The following is a 21,615-nucleotide window of genomic DNA, read 5'->3' on the forward strand; positions in this document are numbered from 1 at the left end:
ATTCAGGCTTCTTTTTTTTCACTCTGTCAATTAGGTTACTATTGTGAAGTAACTACAACGTCTCTTATCACAACCATTAAACTCTAACTGTTTTAAAGTCACCATTGGTCTCATGAAGAAATCCCTGAGCAGTTTCCTTCCTCTCCGGCAACTGAGTTAGGAAGGACGCCTGTATCTTTGTAGTGACTGGCTGTATTGATACACCATCCAAAGTGTAATTAATAACTTGAACATGCTCAAAGGGATATTCAATGTCAGCTTTTGTTTTTTTAACCAATCTACCAATAGGTGCCCTTCTTTGCGAGGCACTGGAAAACCTCCCTGGTCTTCGTGGTTGAATCTGTGTTTGAAATTCACAGCTCGACTGAGGGACCTTACAGATAATTGTATGTGTGGGGTACAGAGATGAGGTAGTCATTCAAAAATCATGTTAAACACTATTTATGCACACAGAGTGAGTCCATGCAACTTATTATGTGACTAGTTAAGCACATTTTTACTCCTGAACTTATTTAGGCTTGTCATAAGAAAGGGGTTGAATACTTATTGACTCAAGACATTTCAGCTTTTAATTTTGAATGAATTTGTAAACATTTCGAAAAACATCATTCCACTTTATAATAATAATATGCCATTTAGCAGACGCTTTTATCCAAAGCGACTTACAGTCATGCGTGCATACATTTTTGTGTATGGGTGGTCCCGGGGATCGAACCCACTACCTTGGCGTTAAAAGCGCCGTGCTCTACCAGCTGAGCTACAGAGGACCACTTTGACATTATGGGGTATTGTGTGTAGGCCAGTGACAAAACATCTCAATTTAATGAATTTTAAATTCAGGCTATAACACAACAAATGTGGAAATACTGAATACTTTCTGAAGGCACTGATTGTTATTTTCGTATCCGTTATATCTTCTGTTCCTTTTTTATTTTATTTCATCTGTTTTTTTACAAAGAGCTATCCTCCATCATTTTGAACCTACACAGTGGGCTACGATGAAAACAGCTGTTTGTCCAACACCACCAGATCGTTTACAATATGTATGAATGATGTGGCAGATATTTACATTACTTAAAAAAATTATGAAATGGCATAGTTGAAATATACGTTTAGTGTGGGCTTAAGAGTTGGACACACCTACATGCTGACTCTCACTTCACAGAAGTGACAGCAGGAAACAAATCACTTCATTTCAGGGAAACAAAGGTCAGAGGTCAGCTTACTAAACTCTGACCTCTAGGACCTTTCTTTGTGCCCCTCGCAACATGTCACCATGACATGGGAGATACAGGATAACGGTCACAACTACTCCGTAAAACAGTTTTAACACTGATTTTGTACTGTACATAACAGTATTTCAATTCAGTCTCTGTCTCTCCCAAATAAAGTAGACATCTTGAAATGCATGTAAACAAGGTACTAAGATTGTATGGTAAGAACATGAATACGAACAACAATCACAATGTTAAAATTCATATCTGAATAATGTAGGACCTATTTGTAACAAGGGGAAAAACAGATAAATTAAACAATTTGAGTAACAACATATTTTTTTCCATTCCAAGGAAAAGTAGAAAAAGGGACTGCCGTCCAGCTTACATAAATGTTTTCCCTCCCGAGTTCACGACAACAGGGAAATCAAACAACTTGCACATTCGTGTGTGCTAGTGCTCCAACAACACAATGCATATATTGAAACCTCAAATCCAGCCTATGTAGATGTGGAGTGTAACAAAACAAAAGGCAGATAACAAAAAAATTACATTTCAAAAGCCTAGGTTTTCCCTCAGCAAGTTTCATCTTTAGGTGTAAAAAAAAACTAAAAGCAAAAGCAGTGTTACAAAGTGATGATAACAGTTTCACTTAAGTTTCATACAGCAATGGATTTCAATGCCCACTAGTATCTGTGTGCTCTGGAAAGAAAAAAAACGACATCTTCAATCTCCCAGATAGTTTTTTCAAGTATTACTGCTGCTCTTTTTTAAAACCACACAGAGAGAACTCATCTCTCGTACCCATGCTGACAGGAAACCCAAACCGTTATAAGGCTGTCAGTCAAAAGTCTGTTTCCACTAGCTAGTTTCCATTAGCTAAAGCAGCAGTTGTTTGCATTATGATTACAGAAAGCTGAGCTCTTGGTCCCTGTAAATAGTACAAGGGATGGCTGACTGTGCCAAGGCAGGCTATGGCTCTGCTCCGACGCCTGTAGCCCATGCTTATTGTACTCTCTGGTGGCCACATTGGGCAGTGCAGCGACAGTGTAACGCAACAATGCAATATGCAGAGTTGATTTCAGTCTCTTCTCTAATATTAAAGTAACTTCAAATTAAATAACTGTGTCCTTCCAGCAGATGTTCCAATCCATACTAGGATTCAGGGTAAGAGGAGGGCGGGACCTCTCATTTGAGGCGTTGAGTGACATTGGCCAGAGCCACTGCGAAGGCTTGAACAGCAGAGAACGGGTACTGGAAGTCCAGGATGTAGGCGTTGCCGTCGATCCTGCCAAACTGCATCACCTGGCCACAAACACAAATAAACACACAGTCACTTTCTGATTGCCCTGACTCTATGGCTCTCTGAGCTGTTTCCCTATTGAATGCTGAATTATATTTATATTTGTTCCATGTCATATTCTTACAAATAGATACACTCTCCTACTTTCCTACACTTCCCCATCAGCCCTTGCTATGCAAACTAACCCTTATTTAAGTGATAATGCCCTTGAAGCCGGTGTTTGGAGGATATATATTGTCACGGGTGTTAGGCCCGTGCCAATATATCCTCCAAACACCGGTTTCAAGGGCATTATCACTTTTATTCAACGGTTTACCAACATATTCAAATAATGATAAAAAATGTTATTTTGATGAATTTATTCATACTATTTCATCCTTCCACAAGATATAGTCCCGACAAAAATCTAGGGTTGCTGCCCAAGCCGGCTGGTCGTTCGTTCTATCTATTCGGTTGCTAGAGACGCGACCCAGTCGTTCAGTTTTCTTGTTTTGTATCTATGGACGCGACCCAGTCGTTCGTTCTGGATTTTCCATTTTTATACTGGCTGGCAATGTTCTTATCCCTTGCTTGCTAGCTAGCCAACTACGGCTAACTTACAGTCACGTCAAAAAGCCAGAATAACAGCAAAGTAGCTGCATTTGCATTTATTTGGATACATCCATAACAATGAGCTAATGAGGCGCGATTTCGCCTGGCATAGAAAATGTGCTCTCTCGTCAGGACACTGTTGTTCAGAGGAGCTAGCCAACAACACAGCTAGCACAATCACTTCAAACTGAAGCTGGAAAGACTGCAAACTAGCTGCACTTCGTTTTGTTTTACATTCTTTCAATGTACATTTCTTTGTATATATCCATAAAAATTATGCCAGCTTTTTCATGACTTCATTCATGATTTCGACTGGTTGAGAAACACTGCCTGCCTGTCTGTCTGTCTCGTCCCGATTCCCGACACGTTCATTACTATTACTGTACTACAGACAGCAAGGTTTATACAAATCTGCTGTTAAAAACTAAATGTTAGTCTAAAAGAAATGCAAGATAATGTCTAGATGCTTTTTATAGTGGAGATCACGTTTATCAATTGCTTGGCTGGGCTGATGAGACAGTGGATTGCGCAGTCAGATGGAACAGAGTAAATAGGCATTTTAACATCATAGATTTAGCCGGTGGTAACTTGTGGAATAGATACCGGCTGGAATGCGCTTTTAACTAATAGGATTCAGGATTAGACCCAACAGTTGTATAATAAATAACATTCCTATCGTACAGGAGAAAACTATCTATACCACCCCATCTATCTGAAGCCACCTCACCGGTCTCCCCTCCAATTCGATCTGGAAGTTCTTGGCCGACTCCTGTGTGACGCGTCCCCCAAAGTCCAGCTGGTAGACCTGAGTGGCCTCATTCCACAGTGGCTGCTTGTTTGTCATGACATAGACAAAGCCTTGGCTGCCGAGCCCGCGGTCCTCCTTCTCGTTGGCCTTGCGGTACTTGATCTCCTCCAGCTCACCGGCCGCCCGCAGGCTTCTCTTGCTCTTCCAGCCCTTCTTGCCACTCCGGCACTGGTTGAGCAGCTCGTCCCCACTGATGAAAAGCTCGGGCTCGCTCTCCGAGCTGTCCTGGAACTCACTGTTAGTGTTGTTGGGAGCTTTGCTCAGCTTCTTGGCATTCAGCTGCTGCTCCTTTTGGCCCTTGGGCTTCTTTTTGTCACTGCCGCCCAGCCGCGGGCTGGAGATCAGAGAGTTGAAGTCGGCCAGGGCCCGGCCCTCCTTCTTGGACTTGCCTCCCTCGGCAATGGCCGGTACGTTGGCCTCCTCAGCCCTGACGTCGGCCCGCTTGCGGTTCTTCTTGCCTAACTTGTCAGCACGGCTGGGCAAGGGGCTGTCGTCAAGGGAGAGGACCTCCTGGAAGCCCTCTCCAGCCTCCATGGTCATGGCTTCTGGGGAGCCACCGTGACCCTGCAGCTGCAGCTCTGCTGTGGGTGGGGGAGCCGGTGGGGGAGGAGGGGTAGAGAGGACTGACTTGTCCACCATCATCTGCGAGAGTTTGGGGGGCAGCGTCCCCGAGGGGCTGGGCAAGGGGGGGCAGGGGTTGTAAGTGCCCCAAGGGGTGTGTAGGGTGATGGGGTGTTCGGCACAGGAGCCACCCCCTGGGTATTTGGGAGGGAGGGGGCAGCATGCCAGATTAGCCAGGTTGGCAGGATAGCCAGGTGGTGAGACCAGGGTGGCATCCTGCTGGGAGAACGGGACCGGGACCACCACCTCCTTAGGGGAGCAGGGCCGGGGAGAGCCTGGCATGGGCTGCAGCTGGGACCCACTGTAGGCTGTGCCAGGAGTGTACTGGAGGGTGATCTGGTAACCTGCGGCATCAGCGGCAGCCTGGAAAGAGGCAGCACTGGGGCTGGTGGGGGACTTAGGGGAGAGGACGAAAGGCAGCCGGGAGATGTCGAGGTGCTGGGCCGGGCTGAGGATGAGCGGGGGAGGTTTGTGGGGTCCGGGGGGGGCAGCAGAGGTCAGAGTACTGGTCCGTTCCTGAGGCACCCACACCTCCTCAGTTGCGGCTGGGTCCCACTGGTACGGCGGAGGCCTCTTGACCGTCAGTCCAGACACATCAGCACCCCCTAGCGCCAAATGCCTCAATGAGTGACTCAGTACTTCATCCTCTGTGAAGGCTGAGTTCACATAGTCAGCCCGGTCTCTGTTCCCACCTCCTCTTCCATTACCAGAGCCATCCAAGCTCAGCAGGTTGTAGGATGACTGAGAGGCCTGGGGAGAGGCACTGTTGGAGTGGACAATCACCGTGCTGTGAGGAGCTCCATTCCCTGGAGGGAAATCCTGTCTAATGATTGTACCCCCTGCAATTCCATTCGCACTCCCACTGGGAGCACTGCTGGCAGCACTGCTAAGCCCACTGCTGTTACTACTGCACTGACTGCAGGTGTACAGCGCGGTGGGCACCCTCTGCTGGGAGGAGGCCGCCAGTGCACCGTTTTGGGATTTGGCTTTAGGAGGAAGTGTCCTCTGAGGGTCCAGCATCTGAGAGACTTTGAGAGCGGCCTCTCCACTGTTCTGTCTGAGCGTGAAAGGGATCAGACTGCTGTCCAGCCTCTGTCCGGGGCTCCTCCCCCCTGTGGTGTTCTGATTGGCTGTGTCAGGGTAGGGGGGCGGGTCTCTGCTGGGTATAGAGTAGCGGGGCACAGTGAGCCGGTTGAGGGTGGCCGAGGCGTAGGGCAGCTGGATCTTTTTCCCATCTGATGAGGAGGAAGAGGAGGTGACCCTGAGGGTGGCTGAGCTCCCCGGGCCATGGAGCGAGTAGACGTTCTGGTTGCACACGAGCCGCATTCGAGGCCGGCAGACCTCTTCCACGTTACCGCTACTGTCGAACGTCGTTATCCGCTCATAGCCTAATGGGGTTGGGTAATGTGTCGCCTGCTGGCTAGGAGGATAAAGGGATAACTCGCCCTTCTTCAGGCACAGATCCACTGGTGGCGGTGAGCCGTTACTGCCCACAGCCTGTCCAGAGGAGCCGTTGGCTGCTGCAGCAGATGCTGAGGCTGCTGCGGTAGCGGCTGCAGCCACAGGAGCGTCCACCGTCCCGGGGTAGGGGGGCGGGGGGTTCATCTTGCTGAGCTCCAGAGGGGTACTGAACACCACTGTGTCCCCCTCAACCAGCTGGGGGGCAGAGCGAGTGGGCTTTATTTTCAGCAGTTGCTCATATTCCACGCTGACCTTTCTCTCAGCCACTGCAGGGTGGGGGATCTGAATCTGTAGCGCCCCCTGTTGGAGCTGGTGCACCGTTGCACCTGACACCTGAGAGGGGACGGGGATCTGGAGCTGCATCTGATGGTGCTTTTGTTGTTGTGGTATCTGCTGCTGTTGTTGCATTTGATGATGTTGATGATGTTGCTGTTGAATTTGTTGTTGCTGTTGCATATGCTGCGGTATCTGTTGATGCTGTTTCTGCAGCTGCTGTGCGAGTTGCTGCTGTTGTAACTGTTGCTGTAGCTGGAGTTGTTGTTGGTGTTGTTGCTGGATCTGCTGCTGCTGTTGCTGCATGTTCTGGATCTGCTGTTGGATGTGTTGCTGCTGCTGATGGATCTGCTGCTGCTGCATCTGTTGGTGTTGCAGCATCTGCTGCTGCTGGAGATGCTGTTGATGTTGCTGTGCCAGTTGCTGTTGGTGATGTTGTTGCGCTAGTTGTTGTTGCTGTTGTTGTAGCTGTTGTTGATGCTGAATTTGTTGTTGCTGATGATGTTGTTGTTGATGGCTCTGTTGTTGGTGATGAGAGGGAGGAGGCCCAACCAGAAGCCGGCTCATCTCCAGCCCTCTAAAGATTACCTGTCCAGGACTGGAGTACCTGCTGGGCACCGTGTACTGGGCGGTCAGGGTGGTGTCCTGGCCCTGGTCAGATGACCCCCCGGTCCCTGCAGCAGCTGTGGTGGAGATGGCAGTGGGATTGGACAGGACGTCCAGATGGACGTTCTGATTGGCTAGGAGGGACTGGACCAGGCCGATGCTCTGGGTGGGGGACATGGCCTGGGCAGGGCTGTGGATGGGAGCGATGGGGATGTTGACGGTGCAGGGAGGGTTGTCGTCTGTGACGCCGGAGGCCCCTGTGACGGGTAGGTCATCCTCGTCCTCACTGAATACGTTGGGGCTGAACATGGGCAGGTTGATGTAGTCCATGGAGATCTTACGCACGTCCGGCAGGTAGATGGTCATCTGTCTGGGCTGCAGGTGGAGCAGACTCGTCTTGTAGATCACTGAGAGGGAGATAGTGAGGAGAGATAAGAGGTAAGTGTGGGTAAAAATAAAGACAGATAGAGAGATAGCGATAGAAGGGAGGCAGGAAATAGGAGAAAAAAGAAAAAGGGGAGGAGTAAGGTTATTACATACACTACCAGTCAAAAGTTTGGGCACACCTACTAATTTGAGGGTTTTTCTTTATTTTTTACATTGTAGAATAATAGTGAAGACATCAAAACTATGAAATAACACATATGGAATCATGTAGTAACCAAAAAAGTATTAAACAAATCAAATTATATTGTATATTTGAGATTGTGTGTCCAAACCTTTGACTGGTACTGTATATTGGAACCATAGTTAAAAATGCATTTTTTGATTGGTAGTTACCTGCTCCAAGATTGGTTGGCAAGAAGGTGAAAAGTCCCACAATCTTAAACTTTGTTCCCCAAATATTGGATGTGACCTGAGCAAGGTAGTTATGCTGCAAAAGACAAAACCCACAAATAAATCAGTACTTCTTCAAATCACTGTAAATGTATGATGATAGGAGATCCAGGAAAGCATAACACAGGCCATTACCTGTGCGACGTCATCGAAGGGAAACTCTCTGCAGGTGAGACTTGGGGAGCCAATGGAGGGTTTCCGGATGGGTAACCGTGGCGACCAGGAGATGTCCTGCATAGCGTGGGACAGTTTGGGGGACTTCCTAGGGTCAATATTGATCCTGTTGGTAAAGGGACAGACTAAGTATCAACAGAGGAGGTAGCACATGAAAGAAAAGGTATAGACATGCAGTGAAACAAATGAAACAATACCGTGCATTACACTCAAGCAGCATTAATATACAAAAATGCTGTGGCAAAAATGCATGCTTCCCAGCCGAAACAGTTCGGAAGAGTTCGTGCATATATTATATATGATATGTATGATTTGAAGCTGGTTCTGAATTCGGGTAAAACAAAATGCATGGTATTTTCAAATGCCAGGCATGTTACTAATCATGTCATTGCTACATTGGATCGACATACTATAGAGCAAGTCAAAGTGTACAAATATTTGGGAGTGTGGGTGGATGACAAGCTGAGCTTCACTGTTCATGTGGAGAACTTGATAAGGAAGCGCAAGCTGAGAATAGGTTTTTATTACCGGCATAAGGCTTGTTTTTCTCTGGAGGCCAGGAAGGAGCTGGTACGATGTACATTACTTGCGGTTTTAGAATGTAGTGATGTTATATACAGTCAGGCCCATAAGTATTTTGACAGTGACACAATTTGCATCATTTTGGCTCTGTACGCCACCACTATGGATTTGAAAGGAAAGAATCAAGATGTGCTTTAAGTGTAGACTTTCATCTTTAATTTAAGGGTTTTGTCAAAATTATTGTATGAACCGTATAGGAATTACAACTATTTTTATACATAGCCCCCCAATTTTAGGGGCTCAAAAGTAAATCGGACAAACTAACATAATCATAAATTAAACTGTGAGTTTTAATACTTGGTTGCAAATCCTTTGTAGTCAATAACTGCCTGAAGTCTGGAACCCATAGACATCACCAGATGCTGTGTTTCTTCCCTGGTGATGCTCTGCCAGGCCTTTACTGCAGCTGTCTTCAGTTCCTGCTTGATCTTGGGGCGTTTTGCCTTCAGCAAGTGAAATGCATGCTCAATTGGGATTCAGGTCAGGTGATTGACTTGGCCATTGCAAAACATTCCACTTCTTTGCCTTAAAAAACGTATTGGGTTGCTTTCGCAGTATGCTTCGGGTCATTGTCCATCTGCACTGTGAAGCGCCGTCCAATGAGTTTTGAAGCAGATACTATAGCCTTAAACACTTCAGAATTCATCCTGCTGCTTTTGTCAGCAGTCACATCATCAATAAATACAATGGAACCAGTTCCATTGGCAGCTATACATGCCCACACCATAACACTACCTCCACAATGCTTCACAGATGAGGTGGTATGCTTCGGATCATGAGCAGTTCCTTCCCTTCTGCATACTCTTCTCTTCCCATCATTCTGGTACAAGTTGATCTTTGTCTCATCTGTCCATAGGATGTTGTTCCAGAACTGTACAGGCTTTTTTTTGGCGAACTCTAATCTGGTCTTCCTGTTTTTGAGGCTTACCAATGGTTTACATCTTGTGGTAAACCCTCTGTATTTACTCTGGTGAAGTCTTCTCTTGATTGTTGACTTTGACACAGATACACCTACCTCCTGGAGGGTGTTCTTGATCTGGCCAACTGTTGTGAAGGGGTTTTTCTTCACCAGGGAAATAATTATTGTGTCATCCACCACAGTTGTTTTCCGTGGTCTTCCGGGCCTTTTGGTGTTCCTGAGCTCACCAGTGCGTTCTTTCTTTTTAAGAATGTACCAAATAGTTGATTTGGCCACTCCTAATGTTTTTGCTATCTCTGATGGGTTTGTTTAGATTTTTCAACCTAATGATGGCTTGCTTCACTGGCAGTGACAGCTCTTTGGACTTCATATTGAGTGTTAACAGCCATAGATTCCAAATGAAAATGCCACACTTGAAATCAACTCTAGACCTTTTATCTGCTTACTCGTAAATTAACTAATGAGGGAATAACACACACCTGGTCATGGAACAGCTGAGCAGCCAATTGTCCAATTACTTTTGGTCCCTTAAAAAGGGGGGGGACCACATCTAAAAAGTGCTGTAATTCCTACAACGTTAACCCAATTTGGATGTAAATACCCTCAAATTAAAGCTGAAAGTCTGCACTTTCAGCTCATATTCATTATTTAATTTCAACTCCAATAGGCTGTGGTAGACAGCTAAAATAATATTAACTTGGTCAATGTCCAAATATTTATGGAACTGACTGTATATGCAGGCCTCAACCACTACCATGAGAGCACTTGATTCAGTATAGCATGCAGCCCTCTGATTCAGTACCAATCAAAAACCTCTAACACATCATTGTGATCTCTACAGCGCCGTTGGCTGGTCGTCATTGACCTTGCGTATGCTTAAACACTGGTATACACTGATTTATAAGGCCATACTGGGTAAAATGCCACTTTCTCTGATCTTTTTTAAATCAGGTCAGTAAATAAATATAAATTATGGTCCCATTCTCATTTGCTATTAACAGAACCAAGAATTAGAACAGGGCATGGTAGAACTAGTTTTAGTTACTCAGCTCCGTGGACCTGGAATTCTCTTCTGAACATTTTAAAATGTGATGATCTAGTCACGTTGGTGGAGTTTAAACACTTGATCGATGTAAATATCATAGAAGAGTGTAATTTTCTTTAGGACAGCTGTTTTTTAGTTATGACATTCGTGTTTCTTTACGTAATATGTAATTGTTGTACTGTATTTGTGTCTATAGTTTTGTTCAATGTTGTGTTAGTGTATGTAAGTAGTTTTGACTGAAACTTTGTTCCCCCTGCTGCTGTTGGACCAGGTCTCTCTTGAAAAATAGATTTGATCTCAATGAGAAAAACCTGTATAAATAAAAAAATAAATAAAAAATTACAAATACACACAATTATGACGACATTTTGTGATGTTTTTGTTCGTTTTGGACATCGGTAAGGTTTTTTTTCGGTTGTTCGGGAAGACAATTGTTTTTTCTTGAGGCAAGCCGAAGTCTGTAACCGGAGTCTATGTCCCTTTGTCGGTGATTGGTAAACAGTAGGTATTCTTCAGTAAAGTCTGTTGTCATTCAGCAAGAGACGATTCGTTTTCATGCAAATTTTTTCATTGAAAAATACTGCACCAAACATAGTTAGTTAGATGTAAAATTGCGTGACTAAGATCTCCTTGGCAAAAACGTCAAAATGAATGACAGATTTCTTGAGTTATTTTAGGTTAATTATACTGAACAAAAATATAAACGCAACATGTATAGTGTTGGTGTTATGTTTCATGAGCTCAAATAAAAGATCCCAGAAATTGTCCATATGCACAAAAAGCTTATTTCTCTCAAGTTTTGTCCACAAATTTGTTTACATCCCAGTTAGTGAGCATTTCTCCTTTGCCAAGATAATCCAAAAAGCTGATTAAACAGAATTATCATTACACAGGTGCACCTTGTGCTGATGACAATAAAAGGCCACTAAAATGTGCAGTTTTGTCAAAACACAACGCCACAGATGTCTCAAGTTTTGAGGGAGCGTGCACTTGACATGCTGACTGCAGGAATGTCCACCAGAGCTGTTGCCAGAGAATTGAATGTTAATTTTTCTACCATAAGCCGCCTCCAACATTGTTTTTGAGAATTTGGCAGTATGTCCAACTGGCCTCACTACCGCAGACCACGTGTAACCACGCCAGCCCAGGACCTCCACATCTGGCTTCCTCACCTGTGGGATCGTCTGAGACCAGCCACCAGGACAGCTGATGAAACTGATTAGTATTTCTGTCTGTAATAAATCCCTTTTGTGGGGAAAAACTGATTGCGATTGGCTGGGCCTGGCTCCCCAGTGGGCCCACCCATGGCTGCGCCGCTGTCCAGTCATGTGAAATCCATTGATTAGGGCCTAATGAATTTATTTCAATTGACTGATTTCCTTATATGAACTGTAGCGCAGTGAAATTGTTGCATGTTGCGTTTATATTTTTGTTCAGTATAGATTAAATTCTGGCTACAGCGTCTCAAAATGGACAAACAGTACTATTGGCTTTTTTTCTACTTTTTCAAGCAAAGGTCTTTTAAGGGAGTATGCGAGCACATACTTTCAGTTCGCCTAGCCGACTTCAGCTAGACGCCAGCATAACTGAAGCATGCGGACACCTTTAGTCAGTACTCTGTATGGATTAACATGGGTAACCGGGATCCCGGGAACACTTCACATTTACCGAAATAATTAAAATTGAAATATTTTTTTTCAATCCACAATGTCGCACTAATACAATTCCACATTTACAGCCACAGATTAGCAAAAAATAAAATAGCACTTTATCCAAACAGGTTGTCGCGTATTTACTTCACACAAAGTCGCCATTAATTCAAAGTAGACACATAATTGATACTGCACACGCGACCCGAGTTAATAAACCCTACAGGAAACCCCTACAGTATAGCCTATAAAATAACATGTGCCTCCTTGAGCTGTCAATGTGACTCTTCAGACAGTCACACATTTGATAGGCCTATGCACAATTCACTACATAGGCATCTCTGTCATAAGCCCTATTCAGACAGGATTAGTTTTACTGGGGGTGGCCGGGTAATGTAATTATGTGCACGAGCACAAAACACCACATATCTGTAATTTTAGTCCAGTCTGAATATGCCATGTCAGTAATTTTTACACGGCAGGAGAGTAACAATTTCAGCCAGAATAACCTATTGTTTTTTGGCAGACTCCAAGGTCCTCTGATAATACTAGTCCGGTGTGAATCGACATCCCTGTGTTTTGAGAGAAATGTCTGAATTTGACAGGTGTTGCTCACGATTTGAGCTAGAAAACAATAACTGATTTGTTGAATTAAACGAAGTGCTGCGCATAAGCTACAGTGCATTCGGAAAGTATTCAGACCCCTTGACTTTTTCCACATTTTGTTACGTTACAGCCTTATTCTACAATGGATTCAATTATGATTTTTCCCTAATCAATCTACACATAATACCCCATAATGACAGAGCGAAAATAGGTTTTTAGAAATGTTTGCAAATGTATTACAAATAAAAAACAGAATTACCTTATTTACGTAAGTATTCAGACCCTTTGCTATGAAACTCCAGAGTTCCTCTGTGGAGATGGGAGAACCTTCCAGAAGGACAACCATTTCTGCAGCACTCCACCAATCAGGCCTTTATGGTAAAACAAGATTCTCAGGTCTGATAAAACCAAGATTGAACTCTTTGGCCTGAATGCCAAGCGTCACGTCTGGAGGAAACCTGGCACCATCCCTACGGTGAAGCATGGTGGTGGCAGCATCATGCTTTGGGGATGTTTTTCAGCGGCAGGGACTGGGAGACTTGTCAGGATCGAGGGAAATATGAACGGAGCAATGTACAGAGAGATCTTTGATGACAACCTCCTCCAGAGCGCTCAGGACCTCAGACAGGACAACAACCCTAATCACACAGCCAAGATAACGCAGGAGTGGCTTCGGGACAAGTCTCAATGTCCTTGATAGGCCCAACCAGAGCCCGGATTTGAACCCGATCGAACATGTCTTGAGAGACCTGAAAATAGCTGTGCAAGTTGTAGAAACATCTCAAGGATGATCAATGGAAACAGGATGTAGCTGAGCTAAATTTCGAGTGTCATAGCAAAGGGTCTGAATACTTACGTAAATAAGGTATTTCAGTTTTTTTTTTCAATCACTTTGTGATTATGGGGTATTGTGTATAGATTGAGTAGGAAAACTATTTAATTAATCCATTTTAGAAGGCTGTAATGTAACAAAATGTGGAAAAAGTAAAGGGGTCTGAATACTTTCCGAATGCACTGTATATGTTTTGTGCGTATGAATTGAATATTGCCAAATGCATCAGTAAAAAGTATTGTGCCTATTTAATGTAACCCTTGCTGTTAATAGATGACAAAGCAGCATACAGCTGACCTAAACTTTTGGAAATTGTAAGTTCACTTTCTCATCCATAGACTTAAAACGCATCTCAAGTGCAAGTGCACTGTTTAGCTCACATCTGAAGGCTGGGGGGCATTTAGGACGTCTACTGTGGAGCGCTAAAATATCCTAATGATCACACTTCCGCAATTCAAATATTATGGCGACAATATACCAAAGATGGTTTTGTATGGTTTCGAAACTTGGGAACCAAGCTCGAGTTATCAGTTTAGCCCTGTTATCGTTGGACTTGCTGAAATATCTTCACGCCTAGAAAAAAAACCTCCAGGCTTTCGTCATTACTGTCAATTTATTGAAAATAATTAAGAATTACAGGGGGCAGTTTGGAAAAAACAAATCCCATCCGAATCATCCACTGGAATAACGGACATTCTGTTGTAATACTTACATAACTTTCTCTAGTAATACTAGTCCCGTGTGAATAGGGCTATAGACATAACAAGTCTTAACAATTCAGAGGGGAAATTATATATTCTCCTGTCCTAGAACCTAGGCTATTTTCCTTATCCAGTCCAAATCCCACTGAAACCCAAAATCTTGACTCCTGTCTTGCATGAAAATTCCTAACTTTATTCTGTAATCCATCCTTATCAAAACACGGCTCTCGCCTATGCATATCAAAATACAGCTATAACATTTCCCTCGCTTCTCTGTGCTGTCTCGTACTTAGTGTCCTGTACCCAATAAAGCAAAGGTAACTAAACAACTATCGCCCCGTAGCACTCACCTCTGTCATCATGAAGTGGTTTGAGAGACTAGTCAAGGATCATATCACCTCTACCTTACCTGCCACCCTAGACCCACTTCAAATTGCTTACCGCCCCAATAGATCCACAGACGATGCAATCGCCATCACTCTGCACACTGCCCTATCCCAACTGGACAAGAGGAATACCTATGTAAGAATGCTGTTCATTGACTATAGTTCAGCATTCAACACCATAGTACCCTCCAAGCTCATCATTAAGCTCGAGGCCCTGGGTCTGAACCCCGCCCTGTACAACTGGGCCCTGGACATCCTGACGGGCCGCCCCCAGGTGGTTAAGGTAGGAAACAACACTTCCACTTCGCTGATCCTCAACACTGGGGCCCCACAAGGGTGCATGCTCAGCCCACTCCTGTACTCCCTGCTCACCCATGACTGTGTGGTCAAGCACGCCTCCAACTCAATCATCAAGTTTGCAGACGACACAACAGTAGTAGGCTTGATTACCAACAATGACGAGACAGCCTACAGGGAGGAGGTGAGGGCTCTGGGATTGTGGTGCCAGGGAAATAAACTCTCAATCAACGTCAACAAAACAAAGGAGATGATCGTGGACTTCAGGAAACAGCAGAGGGTGCACCCCCCATCCATATCGACAGGAACACAGTGGAGAAGGTGGAAAGCTTAAAGTTCCTTAGTGTAAACATCACTGACAAACTGAAATGGAACACCCACAGATTGTGTGGTGAAGAAGGCGCAACAGAGCCTCAACCTCAGGAGGCTTAAGAAATTTGGCTTGGCACCTAAAACACTCACAGACTTTTACAGATGTACAATTGAGAGCATCCTGTCAGGCTGTATCACCGCCTGGTATGGCAAGGGTAGTGCGGTCTGCACAACGTATTACCCGGGGCAAACTATCCGCCCCCCAGGACATATACAGCACCCGATGTCACAGGATGGCCAAAAAGATAATCAAGGACATCAATCTCTGAAGCTGGAGACTCTTATCTCCCTCACTAACTTTAAGCGTCAGTTGTCAGAGCAGCTTACCGATCACTGCACCTGTACACAGCTTTTCTGAAATTAGCCCACCCAACTACCTCATCCCCATATTGTTATTTATTTTTCTAATTTGCACCCCAGTATCTCTATTTGCACATCATCTTTTGCACATCTATCATTCCAGTATTATACGAAATTGTAACTATTTTTCACTATGGCCTATTTATTGCCTTACCTCCATAACTTACTACATTCGCACACACTGTATATATATTTTCTGTTGTATTTTTGACTTTATGTTTTGTTTACCCCATATGTAACTCTGTGTTGTTTTTATCGCACTGCTTTGCTTTATCTTGGCCAGGTCGCAGTTGTAAATGAGAACTTGTTCTCAACTGGCTTACCTGGTTAAATAAAGGTTAAATAAAAAATAAAAAATAAACACCCAAGCCACTGCCTGTTCACCCCGCTATCATCCAGAAGGCGAGGTCAGTACAGGTACATCAAAGGTGGGACCGAGAGACTGAAAAACAGCTTCTATCTCAAGGCCATCAGACTGTTAAATAGCCATCACTAGCACATTAGAGGCTGCTGCCTATAGACAGACTAGAAATCACTGGCCATTTTAAGAAATGGAACACTAGCCATTTTAATAATGTTTACATATCTTGCATTACTCATCTCATATGTATATCCTGTATCTTAGTCCATGCCACTCTGACATCGCTCGTCCATACACTACCGTTCAAAAGTTTGGGGTCACTTAGAAACGTCCTTGTTTTCGAAAGAAAAGCAATTTTTTTGTCCATTATAATAACATCAAATTGATCAGAAATACAGTGTAGACATTGTTAATGTTGTAAATGGCTATTGTAGCTGGAAATTGCTGATTTTTAATGGAATATCTACATAGGCGTACAGAGGCCCATTATCAGCAACCATCAGTCCTGTGTTCCAATGGCACGTTGTGTTTGCTAATCCAAGTTTATCATTTTAAAAGGCTAATTGATCATTAGAAAACCATTTTGCAATTATGTTAGCACAGCTGAAAACTGTTGTGCTGATTAAAGAAGCAATAAAACTGGCCTTTTTGAGACTAGTTGAGTATCTGGAGCATTAGCAATTGTGGGTTCGATTACAGGCTCAAAATGGCCAGAAAAAAATAACTTTCTTCTGAAACTATTCCATGCGAGAAATTGCCAAGAAACTGAAGATCTCGTACAACGCTGTGTACTACTCCCTTCACAGAACAGCGCAAACTGGCTCTAACCAGAATAGAAAGAGGAGTGGGAGGCCCCGGTGCACAACTGAGCAAGAGGACAAATACATTAGTGTCTAGTTTGAGAAACAGATGCCTCTCACAGGTCCTCAACTGGCAGCTTCATTAAATAGTACCCGCAAAACACCAGTCTCAACGTCAACAATGAAGAGGCGACTCTGGGATGCTGACCTTCTAGGCAGAGTTGCAAAGAAAAAGCCATATCTCAGACTGGCCAATAAAAATAAAATATTAAGATGGGCAGTCTGAGATATGGCTTTTTCTTTGCAGGTACTATTCAATGAAGCTGCCAGTTGAGGACCTGTTACTCTATCATTACTAATTATCAGTTTCATTTGCTCTGAAATCTTTACAAAGTGGCGCAGCCAAGCTGACAAGGTGGCGCAGCACCCCTCTAATTTGGGGAAAAACCTGGCATTATGACCATATCTTGGTTTTAAACGCTTTAAAAAATGGGCACTGCTGTATTTCCCGGGACTCTCAGGATGAATATGAATTATGCCCAGTACTGAAATTTGGTAGATTTTCAGGAAAATATTAATCTCTAGTACTTTGTAGGTCCAAACAAAACACTTGGGTTTAATTTTGAGCTACACATAACTGAATGGTCCTAAAAAATGGTGAATACAACAACTAATCAAAACACATGCTTGTTATTCATTAATGATATGAATTAATGTTTTATGAATGAATGACAGTGCTGTATAATGTCTGTGTTCATTACCTGGGGAGTTTAGGAGACTTGCTGCCTCTGGATAGCTTTGGGGATTTCTTGCCGACCCAGTCATCACTCAGCTCTATATCACTGGAGTCTGAACAGTTACAGCTGTCGATCATCGCCGAGATCAGACTGTTCCCATACACCTCATCTGGAAGAAGAGAGGGAAACAAGGAATGGAGAGAAAGGAAGATGAGTGAAGTGTATTAAAACGAAAGTGGTGAGGTGAGGAAATGATGGGTGTCTGTCTACAACATCATGAATGATGCCTGCTGGTTGGTCATTCATTGAATGTCACTAACTCATGGGGACCTACAGTGGCTTGCAAAAGTACTCACCCCCCTTGGTATTTTTCCTATTTTGTTGCCTTACAACCTGGAATTAAAATTGATTTTTTGGGGGGTTTGTATCATTTGATTTACACAACATGCCTACCACTTTGAAGATGCAAAATATTTTTATTTATTGTGAAACAAACAAGAAATAAGACAAAAAAAAAACAGAAAACCTGAGTGTGCATAACTATTCACCCCCCCCCCCCCCCCCCAAAGTCAATACTTTGTAGAGCCACCTTTTGCAGCAATTACAGCTGCAAGTCTCTTGGGGTATGTCTCGATAAGCTTGGCACATCTAGCCACTGGGATTTTTGCCCATTCTTCAAGGCAAAACTGCTCCAGCTCCTTCAAGTTGGATGGGTTCCGCTGTTGTACAGCTAACTTTAAGTCATACCACAGATTCTCAATTGGCCATTCCAAGACATTTATATGTTTCCCCTTAAACCACTCGAGTGTTGCTTTAGCAGTATGCTTAGGGTTATTGTCCTGCTGGAAGGTGAACCTCCGTCCCAGTCTCAAATCTCTGGAAGACTGAAACAGGTTTCCCTCAAGAATTTCCCTGTATTTAGCACCATCCATCATTCCTTCAATTCTGACCAGTTTCCCAGTCCCTGCTGATGAGAAAGATCCCCACAGCATAATGCTGCCACCATCATTCTTCACTGCTGGGATGGTGTTCTCGGGGTGATGAGAGGTGTTGGGTTTGCGCCAGACATAGCGTTTTCCTTGATGGCCAAAAAGCTTAATTTTAGTCTCATCTGACCAGAGTACCTTCTTCTTTATGTTTGGGGAGTCTCCCACATGCTTGCTTATTTTTTTCTTTAAGCAATGGCTTTTTTTTGGCCACTCTTCCGTAAAGCCCAGCTCTGTGGAGTGTATGGCTTAAAGTGGTCCTATGGACAGATACTCCAATCTCCACTGTGGAGCTTTGCAGCTCCTTCGGGGTTATCTTTGGTCTCTTTGTTGTCTCTCTGATTAATGCCCTCCTTGCCTGGTCCATGAGTTTTGGAGGGCGGCCCTCTCTTGGCAGGTTTGTTGTGGTGCCATATTCTTTCAATTTTTTAATAATGGATTTAACGGTGTTCCGTGGGATGTTCAAAGTTTCAGATATTTTTTTATAACCCAACCCTGATCTGTACTTCTCCACAACTTTGTCCATGACCTGTTTGGAGAGCTCCTTGGTCTTCATGGTGCTGCTTGCTTGGTGGTGCCCCTTTCTTAGTAGTGTTGCAGACTCAGGGGCCTTTCAGAACAGGTGTATATATCCTGAGATCATGTGACACTTAGATTGCACACAAGTGGACTTTATTTAACTAATTATGTGACTTCTGAAGGTAATTGGTTGCACCAGATCTTATTTAGAGGCTTCTTAGCAAAGGGGGTGAATACATATGCACGCACCACTTTTCCGTTATTTATTTTTTTGAATTCTTTGAAACAAGTTATTTTCATTTCACTTCACCAATTTGGACTATTTTGTGTATGTCCATTACATGAAATCCAAATAAAAATCCATTTAAATTACAGGTTGTAATGCAACAAAATAGGAAAAACACCTAGGGGGATGAATACTTTTGCAAGGCACTGTCTCTCTGCATATGGGGATATAAGTCAAACTGACATTGACCAACAGTGATAGTAATCCATCCTAGCCATCGTGAAGTTCACAACCTTTATTCCCCATCATCACAACAAGCACGTCTTATCCCCAGTGTTAACAGCAGGGGACACACTTCACTCACCTCTTCAAAGACATAAAATGAATGAAATGACATGACATGAAATCATATCCAATTTCAGACACACTTAACACAATCAAACTGTTCAACTTATTTAGTCCCCCAAACTATTGTTTCCAAGTAACTTCTCTCATTCACATGGGGTCCCTGAACTGTGACTACTCCAGTCTAGGTAAAGCACATTTATTTAATGGGCATTTAAGTGTGAATGGGCTGCATACATTTTATGGTTGGTTTCATTTATCACTGTGTGGAGAGGAAGGAGGAGAGTGGGAGGGAGGTAATTTATGGTAGAGCCCAGAGGCCATCCCAGCTCCCATTAAGCATCTTTTAATTAACATGGGCTCAGTCTGCCCTGTACTGTGGCTGGCTGGCTTTGTGACTATTAAAACTGAGAACTATCAATGCCAACCAACACTGTCTAGAACTAACTTACCACAAGTAAGTCCTATATGTTATATGAATGGAACAGTACTGGAGGAGCATGGAAGGAGGCTCTGGCTGGGCAGCAGCCACGAATGATATTTTAGTCATAGGTAACTAACAGTTATTAACAAGAAGAAGACAATGACTTTACAAACGCTTCTTTCCAAGGACAGTCGAGCAAAAAGCAGTCATTCGTGAAGCTGAAACAGCCTCCCAAAGCAATGGAATCTATTACAAGGCATCGTTATACAATTATAAGGGAGCAGGATTTCAATGTTATATTTTCAAAACAAGCACCATTAACACTTTCAAACATCCTCACACAGTTTCTCCATTATAACCTCACCTGCTTTGCCGTCTGTCTTGGGGTCCATGATGACGAACTCGGGGCGGAGCTTGCTGATTCGCCGGCCCTTGAGGATGGGCACTAAGCCCCCCAGGTACTCCAGATAGAGGGTGTAGCAGGGCCCACCCACCTCAGGGTTGTCCTCCGTACGCTTCATGGTGCAGTGCAGACGCTCGTTCCCCGCCGTCGGGTAACTCACAAAATCACGCATGTTGTTGGGGTCTGGGATAGGGGTCTGGGAGTAGAGAGTGAACGGAATGATGAGCATTCTAGCACATACAGTGAGGGAAAAAAGTATTTGATCCCCTGCTGATTTTGTAGTGGATGGGTATTCCAGCATGACAATGACCCAAAACACATGGCCAAGGCAACAAAGGAGTGGCTCAAGAAGAAGCACATTAAGGTCCTGGAGTGGCCTAGCCAGTCTCCAGACCTTAATCCCATAGAAAATCTGTGGAGGGAGCTGAAGGTTCGAGTTGCCAAACGTCAGCCTCGAAACCTTAATGACTTGAAGAAGATCTGAAAAGAGGAGTGGGACAAAATCCCTCCTGAGATGTGTGCAAACCTGGTGGCCAACTATAAGAAACGTCTGACCTCTGTGATTGCCAAAAAGGGTTTTGCCACCAAGTACTAAGTCATGTTTTGCAGAGGGGTCAAATACTTATTTCCCTCATTAAAATGCAAATCAATTTATAACATTTTTGACATGCGTTTTTCTGGATTTTTTTGTTTTTATTCTGTCTCTCACTGTTCAAGTAAACCTACCCTTAAAATTATAGACTGATAATTTCTTTGTCAGTGGACAAACATACAAAATTAGCAGGGGATCAAATACTTTTTTCCCCTCACTGTAATGGTTACCTTAAATGGATTAAACTCAAGTAGCAATTTTATCGCTTGTACAACAGATGAGACTGAGCCCCATCCTCATCTTAGCCTGCCAGGTGGAGAACAAACTTGACCTGAAACCAGAAACCTTCCTCACCCTCCTAGACATACATGGAGAGTAAAAAACATTAAGAACACCTGCTCTTTCCATGATATAGACTGACCAGGTGAATCCAGGTGAAAGCTACTGATGTCCCTTACTGATATAACTTGTTAAATTCACTTCCAATCAGTGTAGATAAAGGGGAGGAGACAGGTTAAAGAAGGATTTTTAAGCCTTGCGACAATTGAGACATGGATTGTGTATGTGTGCCAGTCAGAGAGTGAA

The 21,615-nt window shown here is 43.8% G+C and overlaps 1 protein-coding gene across 2 annotated transcripts in view; it reads right to left on the bottom strand.

The window, feature by feature from the left end:
* Positions 1–548: 548 nt before the first annotated feature.
* Positions 549–21,615, bottom strand: part of LOC311108316 (tubby-related protein 4-like) — a gene marked incomplete at its 5' end in the record, with an annotated part of 74,540 nt that continues 53,473 nt past the window's right edge. The window contains 7 exons of one of the 2 annotated variants that reach the window (XM_084150946.1): positions 549–2,519; positions 3,836–6,388; positions 6,809–7,284; positions 7,658–7,751; positions 7,850–7,994; positions 17,560–17,704; positions 20,400–20,634. In XM_084150946.1, the coding sequence (XP_084007072.1) occupies positions 2,403–2,519; positions 3,836–6,388; positions 6,809–7,284; positions 7,658–7,751; positions 7,850–7,994; positions 17,560–17,704; positions 20,400–20,634 (3,765 nt within the window). In that variant the 3' untranslated portion in view covers positions 549–2,402. Of the gene's footprint in view, positions 2,520–3,835; positions 6,491–6,688; positions 7,285–7,657; positions 7,752–7,849; positions 7,995–17,559; positions 17,705–20,399; positions 20,635–21,615 lie in introns of both variants that reach the window. The other variant, XM_084150945.1, reaches the window with a different exon arrangement.

The sequence above is a fragment of the Coregonus lavaretus genome, assembly GCF_964263955.1.
Source record: "Coregonus lavaretus genome assembly, chromosome: 33".
Taxonomy (NCBI): domain Eukaryota; kingdom Metazoa; phylum Chordata; class Actinopteri; order Salmoniformes; family Salmonidae; genus Coregonus; species Coregonus lavaretus.